Genomic DNA, 14764 nt, shown 5'->3' with positions numbered 1-14764 from the left:
TCTCCTGCAGACTGAAAAAGGAAGTGACTTTTTACTGGCGCGAATGAGCGCAGAATCGTTCTATACTTGACTGGGGAGGTTTGCTCACTAGATAAATATGAGCGCCTTGATTATAAAAAAATGTTTTGCACACTGCAAAAAGTAAATAAATGTGAGCCAGTGGTGCAAATATGCCTCCGAAATAAGAATAACCATATTTAAATGCCATATAAATGGAGGCGTCAATTGGGATAAACTGTTGGCACATTTCTTTCTCCAGTGTGACCGTCCAGGCACTTGGCAGATTATTGCACCAAGGCGTAGTCACTGCATTACTCTGATTGGCCATTGTAGTGTAGCTTCTATGGTCTTCCGCATGAGATGCTGCTTCATCTGTTACCATGGCAACGGCTGGTACCCAGGAGAAGCGATGTCTGCCGCGGCACTGGTCCTCTCTGCAGGCCGTGTTGGAGGCGGGGATTGGATGGACGCGGTGCCGGTGGCCCAATCGTGCGTTTGGGCAGGATCCCTCGATGATTTAAGGTCTATGGTCGGGTTGGAATGGCTGTGACTGCTTTGGCTGACGTTTCTCTTGCCTGCATTGTAGTTCCGGTGCTTGGGTTGTCGGCCTTGAAGGGATGAATGTGTGTGGGGTAAGTCCTTGATGGTGTGTAAAATATGGCATTAATTTAAAGTGGTGTTTTAGCCTCTCTGACTGTCGAGCCTCTGTAGAACGTCTGAATTCATTCAGTCACGGAAATGAGGTACAAAGAAAGCGATATGTGCCGACGCTCGCACAATGCATGCGGGCAAGAGAGCCGGGGTCGAAAAGTCAGTCACTGACCATATCTGCCGTCAATATTCTACCCTATAAAATATGGCTGTCCAACGTAAATCCACGAGGGCCTGCTTTCAGGATGACCAAAGATTATGCATAATTCAGTGTATGTAAATGCACGACATGGATAAGTAAACATTCTGACCTGGACCCTGCTCTGCAGGGCCTCCGTAAGGCCTGCTGTAAAGTCTGTACTGAGGGGTCTCCAGCTCAGATCCCCGGGTTGCCGGTTTGGAGTGAGGGGGGCCTTTTTAAGTACAAGTGTATTTCAGATGCTCAGAAGCCTGGGGTGAATGAACGTCAAGGTCACGGCTGCAGACCTACACTGATGCAAGGAACTCTTACTGTCATTCGATTTCCCATTCAAGCGGTGCGTGTTCACGTTCATCCCTCGGTGGGAATGGCTGGTGGTAACACACACACACGAAATCTGCAACTCTACGTGGTACTCTGGGGATGATGCTGACTACTAAACCGGGGGATGAGGAAGATCAACTAACCTGGAGAGGATGCTGACCGGCATTCTTTGGATAACTCTGACCTGTACGGTGGGGTTAAAGCTTCCGGTACCCCTCTGACCGCTACTGTGAGGGTAATGCAGACCAGTTCTCTCGGGGTCACGCTGGCCGGTACTCTGGGGGGTGGAGGGGGCAATGACTGCTACTTAGGGGTAATGCTGGTCGCTTACTCTGTGGTTAGTTGAGGAGAAAGTTATATCGATTGTGCATGTGGGCTTGAACCGGAGAGGAATCTGGGCATCAGTGGTCTGTTTGGTGCCACTGGAAGAGTAAATAACCCCAAAGGCCTGTTGTGAAATTTCATGATTGCGTGATCCACCAGATCACTGGATGGGTGATCGCGGCCACTGATCTGATGCAACAATCCAGGACTGTTTGAGTCCCTCCAATGGATGCCAAGTTGTGATGATTAGACAACTGACATGGTAGGGCAGGGAGCATTGGCCATAAAATGAGGTAGCCATTAAGTATTGGAAGCCTCTACCTCTATTTTAATATAGGGAGTCTCCACTGGTCTGTACGCATCGGTGGCCAAGGAGGAGCAGGTGCTCTGGGGCCATTGATGCCTTTGCTTTATGAATGTTGTTACCTTTGCGTCATTTGGGAAGGTGAACTTCGAATGTGTAATCCATGTATGGCGGTGCACTTTATTGCATAGGTGAGAAAAAGAGATCCTTTTCCTCAGGGTAAACGGCTGCTCATCCCATGATGATGGGCCCAATAACCCCAAGGGGCAGTAGATTTATTTACTGTGAAGGACGAGGGTTGTTCACTGACACAAATGTTTGGCCACACTGTACCTGTCCTAAACCACTAGCCAATACTCTAACTTCTGTTTGTGATTTAGGTGGAATATATCGCAATCATGTATTTAATGCACACAAGCCTTAAAATATTGTTAGCTGGTGGCAGAACACTCTTGGGTGCTGCATAGAGAGACTTGTCTTTTGAAACGTCTTTCCAATGCTTCATCCTACAGGAAGAAGACGATGGCCGGAAGTTGCGTCAGTTCCTGTCAGACCTGGCCCTGTTTGGCTCGCTCCAGGTAAGGATCCCCACTTACAATCAAAAGTAACTAACAGTTTGTCTGGTGCACATACTTAGTACTTTTTGTAGTGCGCTTCTGATTTCTTCAGAGTAACGACCTACTCTTGGTCTCAAGTTTCGGCAGAACATTTTACATAATGAGGGATTTATGGTGTCCTTCAGCAGGCTTCCATTTGAAGCTTTCCAATATAGACTATTGGTATCTATAATTCATGTTTCACAATGTTCAATTACCTATCTCGGGAGGTTCTGTAACACATCTTGGGGAGTATCTGTAATACATCTCTGGAGGTTTCATAACACATCTTGGGAGTCTCTGTAATACATCTCTGGAGGTTTCATAACACATCTTGGGAGTCTCTGTAATGCCTCTCTGGAGGCTTCATAACACAGCTGGGGAGTCTCTAATGCATCTCTGAAGGTTTCGTAACACATTTTAGGAGGTTCTATAATGACTTGAGTTTCATAACATTTTGTGAGACTTTGTAATAATTTCTGAAGGTTTCGTAACACATCTTGAGGGTCTCTGTAACACATCTCTTAAGGTTTCATAACACATCTTGGGGAGTCTCTGGAGGTTTCATAAGACATTTTGGGAGTCTGTAATGCATCTTTGAAGGTTTCATAACATATTGGGAGGCTCTGTAATGAATCTGTAGAGGTTTTATGACACATTTTGGGATCCTCTGTAATGCATCTCTGAAGGTTTCATAACATCTTGGGAGGCTCTGTAATGAATCTGTAGAGTTTTATGACGCATTACAGAGGATCCCAAAATGTATCTCTGAAGGTTTCATAACACATCTTGGGAGGCTCTGTAATGGGTCTGTAGAGGTTTCATTACACATTTTGGGAGTCTCTGTAATGCATCTCTGAAGGATTCATAACTCATCTTGGAAGGCTCTGTAATGCATCCCTAATGGTTTTATTACATATTTTGGGAGGCTCTGTAATGCAGATCTGAAGGTTTTCCACACATCTTGGGAGTCTCCGTAATGCATCTCTAGAGGTTTCATAACATCTCAAAAGGATCCGTAACACACATTGGGTGTGTAATCTCCGGCTGCTCCGCAGCACACTTGGGACGCTCTGTAACATACATCTTGGGAGGTTCTGCAAAGCAATTCGGGATCCCACGTAACACGCTAGAAAGCGCAGTAAAACACATCAAATCAAGTTTTGGGAGGTTCTGCTACACTTTGGGTGCCTCCGTGAAGTCGTCCTCATGGTTCCTTGTTTCTGTTTTCTAGGGCTTCAGATATTTCCGGCCTCGTTTGCGGGGAAGGGAGGAGCTCCTACTAGTTGTGGTAAATGAAGATGCGGTGAGTGCATTATCTACCTGATAATATTGCTTTGCTTGTCCTTTCATGTACAGCCATCCACAATCTGGCTATTTAAAGATGGTTTATTCGCCCTATATTCTTTAAACAGTGAAAACCATATCACATACAACTGCCCAAGCATGAAACAAGGGGGCAGAGACTCTCCTAGGAACTAGCAAGTAACTCTTACAGATGAGTTGTAAACAGGCCCTAAAGCAAAGCCTTCTTTCTGAGGTTCCTGAGACTAAAGTCAGCCCCTGATAGAAGTTTTCAGTTAATGTCCTTAGACTAGGAACAGAGTTTCTGGTTTGTAAGTTCTGAGTTTCCTAGTTGATATCAACCACTGCTTTCCATAACTTCCTGCAGGCATGCTGCTCTCTGCAGAGCCTGGAGTCTGTCAGCTTGTCTGAGAGTCTATCCAGCAGCGCAAGTGTTGGGGAGACACTTGGGAGCCCAGACTCTTCCCTGCTGTTCCAGGATACTCCCGACAGGTGAGAAAACCAGTGTGTCTTCAATCTGCAGCCTTACAGGGACTGAGGCAACCTCTTCAGCCAGAAGGTAGGTAAAAAAAATGGGAAACCTGGTTCTGCTTCAAAATACTACTGAGGTAAAATATCAACCTGTGCCAGGAGCTGGGCCTCAGAATGGGGCTTCTATCTGTCCAATTTTGACTTTTTAGAAATTAACACTCAGATCCACAAATATCATCAGTTATTGCACATAGAAATCACTTTGGTAGTTTATACAACTTCCCAAAAGCAGCTCTTTGTAAAAACATACACTAAGGGATTGTTGGAACAGGGTCAAGTTTGAATGCAATTCAAAATGTTAGCAGCGGCTCATGGTTTTAAAATGTAGATTCATTTTTGGGGACTCATCCAGGATTTCTGGTAGGCATTTGTCCAGATTGTCCTCAGTTTAAAATGTGAATGGATAAAGTTGCAAACTACAGCCCTTGGAATCTCTCTGCTGACAGTGAGGAGTTACTCATGCCTAGTTTTTGCAGAGCGAGGGTCTTTTCCATATTAGAGTGTTGGTCGAGAATGTAACTTTGAAGCGGGGATACTGCGGAAGGTTTCAGATGGAGAAAACCAGCCAACATGCATAGGGTCATCTCCTGCTCCCGACTGCCCTATGTCCCAGGATGGTGAATAATTGTGTGTTTTTATAGGTTGTCGGGCGCAGAGGAACCTGCAGATATCATTCCACCTGCTTCCCCTTGTGAGAATGAAGTTGCTGTTCCGGTGAGTATGTCGCTTGCAAGAGCTGGACCGTGGTAGGGATGCGCAAGCAACAAAACCACCCTTTCTAACGGGTACATGTAAGGCAAACTCCCACCAAAGTGAACTGTTGGTGTGTATTCTGCTTTATAGAAAAGGCCATTGGCTGGTCTGCAATGCTGCCTTTACATGTAAAGTGTTAGGAATGACAAAGAGGTAATTGTTGTGTTGTCTTCTTTGATCACTTTGAGTTGATGACTTTGATGCAATCAGACCAGGAGGAGGGCTGCGCTATTGCAAGTCTGGTAATGCCCATACCAAAATCACTTTTTGGGCCCATCACTCCCATTGCTAGGAGGCCACAATGGGTCATTGTAAAATGTGTAACCCTTTTCTTACTGGCACTTTAGGGCACTGCCTTCTATCTCATTGGGTACAGATGGGGGTTCGTTTGCAATGTCAATTAGTTTTCAAGACCATTTAAAAATCATCAAAGCCTTGATCCTGATTGTTTGACTTTGCAAATTCAAATATCTCTGTCCACCTGATCATGATAGATTACGACAGAGGGATAGTAAAATTATTTATGCCAGACATTATGAAAGAGATCCTAACGTGACATTGCACAGCGCAGTAGACATGTTCATGTGTGACCACTTTCTTAACTTCCTTCCATTATCCAGACTTCCACTCAACCTCTCCTTGCCCTGCATCTCTGAGAAGCACCCTACTAGCATGATATATATAATTTCATAACTCTCAGTCCAGGGTTTCAGAGTATAGAGATTTTGGCTGTTTGTATTCTGGACCAGTAAAACGTTTTTTAAGATCAAAGATGGTGTCACTTTGGTGGCCCTTTGGATAGTCCACAGTTCTTCACCTTTCCAGTCTTTGCTTTGCTTTATTCTCTCCTTCCACTTCCAAGTAATATCCTTTCTTGCTGTTACCAGAATCAATACTCCGTATGTGAGCAGTACCTGAAGCTCTTGAGTTGTGACATCATGCAGAAATACATCCTGAGGTTTAGTTTAAGGGGTTTGGCGGTAACTGGGTGTGTTGTCTTCAACAGGAAGAAAACTGCACCTTGTTCTTGTTGGCTGCTTATGCCAAGTATGGACGTCCCTATGTCTGGCTCAGATCCAGTCCAAGACACCTCATCAACAGAGGTTACACTGGTGCCCTGACGCAAGATGTGCCGCTGAAGCTTGGGACAACAAGTGATTGGAGCAGAAGAGGTACGTCTTGTTCCCCTCACAGTAGGTAGTTTTCTAGAGTCTGAAAAGCACCATCTCTGCTATGTTTATGGCAATCGTGGTACATTTCCCTTTTAAAGCTGTTATGATGTACTGCCCTACCTAGTCGGGTTGGATTCATGGTCTTGCTCTGCCTTCGGGAGCTCATCTTCACATTGCACCTCACCCTGGACCCCGACCTCTTTAAATTAACCCTAATGCCAATGCACCTCCATGTCATGACAGCATTAAAAGCCTGTTAAGCCACTCTCCATTCTCGAATGCCCTCTGGGGTTTTGCATGGCCCTCTGTCCAGGTAGGTTGACTCCAAACTGGGCGACTCTGCACGGAGAAGAGGCATCCAGGACCACATGCGTCTCCACTCTCTCTTCCAACTCAAAGGGTGCATCCTTCCGAAGGTCACACACAATTTTAGGTGGCCACCCTGCACCCCTGTGCCTCGGAGTCCATGGGCCTTGAGTAGACCTTTAGGCAGGTGTTCTAGTACAGCTCTATTCTGCTCCACTGGAAGTCTAGGTAGGGTAGCTTCTGGTATAGGCCAATGAGTGCTAGGCATTGTGGGAGTTTCGATATGGTGCTTCCTCCCACACCACCGTCATCTCGGACCCCAGTCTGCACTTGAAGGCCTTTGAGTGCAGTGTTCTGATTGAAGGTACTGATGACACATTTGATGAGCAAGCAGAGATCACAGATGCAGGGTGGATAAAATGGAGTGTAGGGTAGTGTTTTTCTCAAGCAGCATTGGGAGGATAGTGCCAAGGGATCATGAAAGCTCAAAACTGACCATACCTTCTCCTTCGCAGATGTAAGGCTGTGGGACGTGGTGTCCGAAGTGGTTACTCTCTGCACTTGGCCCCCACCTCAGAACCCCCTCTCCGTCGACCTGACTTACCTGAGCTCACTCCCCCTGGCAGAGCGGTACCTTGCCTCCGGGGCAATGCTTCATGTCCTGCGAAGGATCCTCCTTCATGGCAACCATGATGCTGAACCCTGCAAATACGGTCAGTCTTTCCCAGTTGCTCATTCCTTATGTCATATCTGGCAATACAGTTTGGTATACTTCTGATGTTTATCACTGTGATTGAGTTGAATAATGACACCTATTGCTAAAACTCCGAGAGGGATCAGTTTGTAGTGGTCATTATCTAAATTATTGTTGTCACACTTTATATTTTGTATCATTATTAACCAATTTGTTCTCTCATCTGCCTTTGTATCGCAAGCTCCCATCCTTAGTCATTAATATAAAAGGTATTTTGTCGATATTTCTCCAGCTAATCCTCTCCGTCCCTTTTATTGTCCCCTAAATCTTTCCACTCTTCTTCCCCATCTCTCCTATTTTCTAGTAGCTTTAGTTCTTTGTTTTTTTTCTCTTCTCTTTTCCTTCTCTTTCACAAAAGAAAGAAAGGTCCTCTTCCTTCATGAGAGTTACTAAAGAGAGTTGCACAGGTGAAAAAGCTCTGCCTTCATTACTTTCATAAATATCTGCAGAGGTAATTACTAATTTATTAATATATATGGTAGTATCACATTTTTAAGTCTGGCGTTTGACTAGTGCTTTTGAATTTAATAAAATTATATTTTCCTACTAACAGGGGCTTTTAACCAACCTCTTCCTCCATTGGTCTATTGTTGCATCATTCACATTTTTCTTCCACTCACTATAGCATGGGCAGTGGTTCATCCTCCTTCTGCCATTGGCTAACTTTACTGTGAGTGATGGCATTCTGCTCTTTTAAAAGGAATATATCCTCACACAAAGTAGTTCTCTTCACTACCTGGGAACTACCCTGGTAATGTGTGCTTTTTGGGGCCAAAATTATTTAGCTTTAAGCCAAGGATATTTATTTTTATTTTGGCAAGGCCTGGCAGATCCATAACAATAAACTTTTACAAAACAAAACAAGCATAGACCAAACCAAAAGGGTGAGAGCCAACACCAGCGGCACTGGCTCATGTCAATACTTGTTATATTAAATTTGGTATTGGAGGCAAAAGTTTAACCTGTTATATAGTATCATCTACCTATCCCCTTTACCACTTATTTTAGCTTTCTATTTTCCTTTCTCACTTCTTTTTTCTTTTTCATGTATTCTTTTCTATGTCTTTCCCTCCCATTTTCTTCTCTCCTTGAAAGCCCTCTTATATGATACCCATCTGTTCACATCACCTCCCCCTTGCCCCTTCTCTTTCTTTCTTTCCCTCTTTCCCTCCTCTTATTTCCTTTTTTACTCGCCATTGCCCTTTTTCCCTTCTTTAAAATGTTTTTCTTTTCCCTCTTTGCCTCCAATCCTCATCTTCCCCCTTCTCTGTTCTCCTATCAATATCTGGTTTTGCTCTTTGTCCTACTTTCTATTGCCTTCTCACCTCCCTTCTACCCAATTCTGCACCCTACCCAGGCCTCTCCAGCATCTCTTGCGCTCATCTCATTATTTACTTATCACTAAGGCTCAAGGTTTTCCCTTTTTGTTTATTTGTGCTGATAAATACAGATAGAACTATATTATATATTTCATTGCCTATATTTTTTTAACACAAAAAATGAATTGAAAATAGGTCTTCCTTTTAGTGATTCTCAGTGCTGTCAATGGCTGCTGGCCAGTGGTTGTGCAGACTGTCAGGGGGAGGTTTACAGAGGAGTAGGAGGAGGTTTCCTAATGAAACATTATAGAACTGCAGGTTACCACCTGATTCTGCTGCAGTCGTGGTATTTTCATGTGAGTGATTTATTATAAATGTCCTCATATTGCAGTAAATCCCATTAGACAAACAGGTGTGTGTACACCTTTAGTTGCGAAATAAACGTGGAAAACGCTAGTTACCCCTACATTTTTTCATAAAGCATAAAATAAATATGGATAAATGCAGATAAAATTAGGAAACAAATCTGAATATATACAGTTCGAAAGGTCTAAATACCACAAAACCAAAAGCCCACCTATTATATTGTTTTCTCAGCTTTCCTGTCCACACAATGTCTTCTCATTGGACTTGTCTTTTACTTTCCTCTAACCAGTACCTAAATTGGCAATTTTGATGTTCCGCCACATGGTGGCGCTGTTTGCCTAAGTTTGAGATTAGCACAATAACAGTTAATTATTAATTCAATATACTCTAAAAACTATTACCTGCCGCCTAAGCCATGTTTTGTAACTTTGGGGGCCTGGAATAGTTGTAATTGTCAAACTTTTAGGAGTCGGATGGTATTAGTTGTGCTGTTGCTATCTTTGGCACCATAGCAGGGCCATTGGGGGGGTGCAAGATGCAGTGGCTCCTGACCACAGTTTTGCCACTTTAGTTTTTTTTTTTTTTTTTTTACAAATTAAGCGCTGCCTCCAACACCCTTTTCACTCAGATTTTGTCAGCTTATTTATTGATTCTTATTAAGCGTTCTCCTGCCGAGGCGGCACTGAGATGGTATAATACCTCTTAGGTTTGAAGTTGCTCTTGGACGGACACAGCAAGATTGTGAATGCTTTCCGAAACTTCAGTAGTTTGGTCTCCTTGTGCAGGGACAAAGAAGGGAGATTCCTGTGGGTTGGTCCTGCCACTGAAAAGACCGACCACCCAATCTGGCTCCCCTGGCCCTGAGAGCCTGGTGGAATACTGGTGCTGTGGTCCAAGCATCCGTGATGGGTAACATGACCTAACACATCATGTGAGAGGAGAACTGGCCTTACCTGGCAGAGTTTATGCACTAAGCACATAGATTAAAAAACATCCTCTCCCAAATAGGGAACCAGGGCGATGAAAAGAGACCATGTGTCACAGGTCCCCACTGTGTTAGGCCTAGGGCCATCCTGGCAGCAGCATTTTACATTAGTTGTAGAGAACAGAGATGAGATCAAGGATGGTCCAGCAGTCCAACCATGAGCAGATAAAAGCATTCCTTATCTGAACCTTGTGTGAGAAAGAGAAAAGGTTCAGAATCCTGTCAGAACACCTAACTGTTAAAAACATGAGCTTACCACTACTTTGAGGTGCAAATGTAAGCTGTGTGTCAAATTTGACCCCGGGATTTCTAAGGCAGGCCTTGGTGTAGGGCGCTCACCTCGAACTTCTGGTCAGAAGACGAGGTTCCGGAAAAAGGGATGTGAGGCATAGGAAAGTAAAATCTCAGCCTTATCTCCATTCAGTTTTAGGTCGTTTTAGACCATCCAGACTTGGGTTCAAATCAAACATTGGTTGAGGTTAGCTGCAGTAGTTCCTGCGTTACTAGTAAGATCACTTGAGTACCGTCTGCATACACATAAAGTAAACCCAAAGGATTGAAGTAGAGAAGTGTAAGGAAACGGCTCTTCTGTAGGCTCACCCCCTAAGTTTTGGACAGACGCTCCTGGGTTTTTTGACTCAGAGTGCATTCAAGCCTGATAACCAAACCTCCGTGCCAGTGCCCTGACTCAGGGCTGGCTTTAGGGCAGTGTGCCCAGTGCAACCGCACCTGGCGCTGACTTTGGTGCGGGCGCTATGTTTCAAAGTAACTTATGAGTTTAGAAGTACCTTCCTTGTGCGTCCAGGAGTTTTCAGGCAACAATAAAAATGTCAGGATAACTATAGTTATTATTATTACAGCTGGTGAGAGTTCAGAGTTTTGTCTAGTGGCAGTTTTGACACAAAGTATCACAGAGGGATAATGTGCCTGCTGCAAAGAACATGTATCATGAAGATCACAAAACTGTGGTATTGAACTATGAGTAGTGCTTAAAAAAAATGAAATGTACGTCAGAGGGGCTAGGGAGAGGTGAGGGGGCGCTGTCGGAGAGTAGTAGTGTGGGAATTTGTGGAGGAGGTGGGCAATGGATGGTGCCACAAAAAAAGACTGTAGCACCAGGCACCACCAGCGCTAAAGTCAGCCTTGCCTAACCTCTATGTCTGATTGGCCAATACCCAGTTGGCATAAGCTTGCTTACTTATAGGTTCCTGGTATATGTTACCAGGAGTACCCAGAGTGTCCGTCAGCAACTGCAGCCCTTGTTGTGCCACCCTGGGAGGGAAAAGGTAAAACATGTCTCCCAGCCTGCCACAGCAGGCTGATGGAGAAATATAAAACTGCTAACTCGACTCTCACCCCTACAGCACGCCTATCAAGTCCTGAGGCAGGGTGCAATGTATTGGGAATAAAAACTTCAACTATTGTTTTTACTATGAGAGGGGCTAAGAGCCTCTTTAGCCATTACGGGGTTACACACTGGCAACTCAGCTGTGCTAACTTCGGAATGGGACTACTAAAGTTGGTTCTTCAAGGTATCAAACATCTTGTTACATTAAGGCTTGATGCCCAAGTCGAAATAAATGTAACTTGTTACTACATGCAATTTTAAGAAAGTGTCACTCTGTTGCCCAAGTTTACCAGTGGCCATTTGCAGATGCTGGCTATGAGACAGCCTTCTGCCCACCTGGGGAGACGGGTAAATGGCTCCAAGGACAGGTAACAATAGAGGCCTGCCGCTGGAGGAGTTACCTTCTACTGGAAAGAAGCCACATGGGGTGTTAACCCAAAAGATTAGTTTCAAAGGGGAAGCTGCCTTTGAAGGACAAATGGTGAACACACTTGAGTGGCTGCTTTTTTGTCTGGTGTTGGGGACAGAAAGAGGGGAAACACTGGCCAAACTGTTTCTTGCATCTTAGAAGTGGGCAGAATAGATCACTCTGCGATATCTAGATGCCACAATTCACAGGAAGCTGTCATTCGGCAGCAGGGGATCAAGCAGCCCATTGGCTTGTGACCAAGCTCTCTGTGAAGGGCACTTTCTGGACATAAAAGAGGCACTCTGGGCTCCCAGAACTCAGATCTTGTTTGGACTGGAAAAAGAGGACCGATAAGACTGCCCTGCTGACCTTGGAACCAGCACTGAAGTTGGACTATACCTGCTGCTCCTTGTGCTACTGAGGATAGGGCTGTGCCTGTGGTGACGTGCTTATCATCCCCCGAGCCCAGCCAGAAGCATAGACTTCAAGAGTCAGTTGACTGACTTACTGTTCACAGAACATGGCCAAAAAAGCTGAGGAAGCCTGCCTGGGTGACTTTGTAGACCAGGTCACCAAATCGTTGCTCCTCATCCCAGTCCAACCTGGGAACTTGGTGCAACTTTTAAGCACTGGGTCGCAGAGTCTGCTGGATCTGAGAGAGTCATTTGAGTGCAGTTTGGTCCCCCAGAAGGAGAGTTATCACCAAAAGAAGGAAATCCTTGTTTGTGTTGTGCCTGATGACCATTAGTCCAGTGGTGACTGGACTTTTGCTGGACCGAAGAAGACTTCAAGGGATATTGATCTTTGTGGCCAAAGTTGCCTCACCTGGTCAGTGGCCCTAGGAGTAGCCCCAAGATGACCCCTTCAACCGCACAGCAGCTTCAGCATCCTCTAACCCCTGCATCAGGACCACTCCATAGAAGTCAGTGGCAAGGGACCACTGACACTGGAACCGTTTGAATATATCAACACCAAAACAAAAAAATCCACCAAACAAATATCACCTATATTTATAAATTGTTTTCAGAGTTCTTGAGAGTTGTGTTTCTTTTTCAATTGTTCTTGTGCAGTTTAACCTCTTTACACGTGTTCCTTTGTGAAGCCTGACTGCTCGAAGCCCCTGCTACCCAGGGTTGAGCTAATGTTTGACTTAGGAAGCCTACCTAGTCCTAAGAAGGGCTGGTACTTTATTACACAGTGAGGTCTCACAACCACAGCATATAGGGAACCCCATTTCCTTGCAAGAGGAAGAAGATATTAAAGAGACCAAGTGGCACCTGGGGTTTGCCCTGTGTGTGCTCCTGTGCTGACGACAGAAGAAGCAGCATAGCCTTCTGACTTTCACTGTCAGTAAAATCATAAAGCTGGGCTAATATGGTACTATGTATTCCAAAACCTTGGAGTCAGTCTACAAGAATCTCATGAACGACCGTGTTGAATGCTCCCGACAGGTCCAGCAGAATGAAACCAGCTGCATGAGCTGTGGCAGTACAATAGCCAAGTTCATCTAAGACAGGCCTACTATTGCCTCAGTACTGCTGGCAGGCCAGAGGCTTGCTTGCTTAAAATGCCTTTCCCTGTTTACGTTCCTTTGTGCCTCCCCCTCCTCCCCCTCCTCCTCCCCCCCCCCCTTCCCCTCCCCCCCCCCCCTTGCCCTCCCCCCCCTTCTCTTCCCCTGTCCCCCCTTCCCCCCCCTTCCCCCCCTTTCTGTATATCCCTCCCTTTTGCTGTCTTCCCTTGGCCCTGTTTCTCACTACATGTCTATGTTGTCTGCAGTGTGGGAGGAGATGGGCCACCTCACCTCGGTCCACTTCCAGGCGCTCCGAGACCTCAAGAGAGAGAATCTCCTTAGCACACCTGCGGAACCGGATGAGAAGGACGTGGACCGGAGCTTCTACTACAACAGACATGGGACCTCAAGTCCTCAGTTGTAGCTGGAGATCTTAAGCCTTTGCGGAGAAGTCCTAGAACCTGAACATCTTCTCTATACACCACATTTTGTGCTTTCTTAATAAAGGATACTTTTCAAGAATGTGTATGCATTTTGTTTTATTTCTAATTAGGTCATAGGTGCCAAGTCCACCACCTTTAGGGTTTGGATAACCAAGTTACTCAATAGCAAAATTCAAATGGGTATCAACATATCCAGTAGTTCTCTTGCCGGCTGGGTTGTAAATGTGTTAAAACTCCTGGAAAAACAAATTGCCAGGATACATATTGGATTCAACACACTTAACTCTTTAAGGGCCATTTGGATCCCTTCAGAACAACATTAACACCCCCTAGATCTAGAGTCCCTCTCATCCAAAACTGCCAGCAGCGATGCAGTGGCCACCATCAAGGTAATCTTGGTGCAACAAAATGCAACTTTGAACCCGGCTTTTCTGGCGAGTACGGATGTGAACATGCCGACTGACGGACTTCATACAGATCTCAAAGAGATGGTGCATGTCACTGAAGAATCTGGGAATATGTGTGACTGAGACCTTTATAAGGAATCCAACCCCACTCTTAAGAAGATGCCCATTATATGCAGGATGATCGCAATACGCATGATGTCGGATGGAGGACCGTGTCAGAGGATGGCAGGAGCACAGCAGAAAGTAAATATGAGAAAATAGAATAAGAACCTCCTTGAAAGTTTCAATTTTCTTCAACTAAAAGAAAAAAACCAGATGAAAAGTCCAGTCGAGAGACAGGCTTACGTTCTACAACTAGCAAGTACGACGGAAAGTGGTGAAATTGAATCAAATAATTAAATCCCCTGTGGATCCAGGTCAGCATCATTGATGTATTCAATGTGAAAGTGAAGGGTAGGAGAGGCGCGTCACAGTTTTTCTGAATAACAGGGATGTTTGCACAGAGGACAGGCACTTGGAAGAGGCTGCATGGTGGTCACTCTATCTTCAGAGTTGGGAGATCAGGAGACACCAATGTCATGTGAAACAGGCCTCTTGGTTCTGAGCTGGAGATCATCGCTTCCACAGGGGGCCAGCATCATGAACACCGGATTCTGAATCAGGTTGCTAAGTAGATCTCCTCGAAAGCCAGTGGTGCGAATCCCGGATTCTGAATCCAGTTCACTGATACATCAAGGCAGCAGGGAGCTAAGGTGCAG

The 14764-nt window shown here is 45.1% G+C and overlaps 1 protein-coding gene across 1 annotated transcript; it reads left to right on the top strand.

The window, feature by feature from the left end:
- Positions 1-399: 399 nt before the first annotated feature.
- LOC138267796 (uncharacterized) lies at positions 400-13668 on the top strand. Its single transcript, XM_069217002.1, has 8 exons — positions 400-632; positions 2315-2380; positions 3633-3704; positions 4071-4195; positions 4876-4948; positions 5994-6159; positions 6981-7178; positions 13423-13668. The coding sequence occupies exons 1-8, from the start codon at positions 618-620 to the stop codon at positions 13578-13580; spliced, it is 873 nt and encodes a 290-aa protein (XP_069073103.1). The 5' UTR covers positions 400-617; the 3' UTR covers positions 13581-13668.
- Positions 13669-14764: the final 1096 nt, after the last annotated feature.

This window comes from Pleurodeles waltl, chromosome 12 (genome assembly GCF_031143425.1).
Source record: "Pleurodeles waltl isolate 20211129_DDA chromosome 12, aPleWal1.hap1.20221129, whole genome shotgun sequence".
Classification (NCBI taxonomy): domain Eukaryota; kingdom Metazoa; phylum Chordata; class Amphibia; order Caudata; family Salamandridae; genus Pleurodeles; species Pleurodeles waltl.
This window is presented reverse-complemented; position numbering and strand designations above follow the sequence as displayed.

What these genes read in the sequence shown, in the direction of transcription:
- LOC138267796 (XM_069217002.1), top strand. An exon ending in CCCTGTTTGGCTCGCTCCAG is followed by an intron (nt 2,381 to 3,632) that starts GTAAGGATCCCC and finishes TCTGTTTTCTAG; the next exon opens with GGCTTCAGATATTTCCGGCC. An exon ending in TTGTGGTAAATGAAGATGCG is followed by an intron (nt 3,705 to 4,070) that starts GTGAGTGCATTA and finishes AACTTCCTGCAG; the next exon opens with GCATGCTGCTCTCTGCAGAG.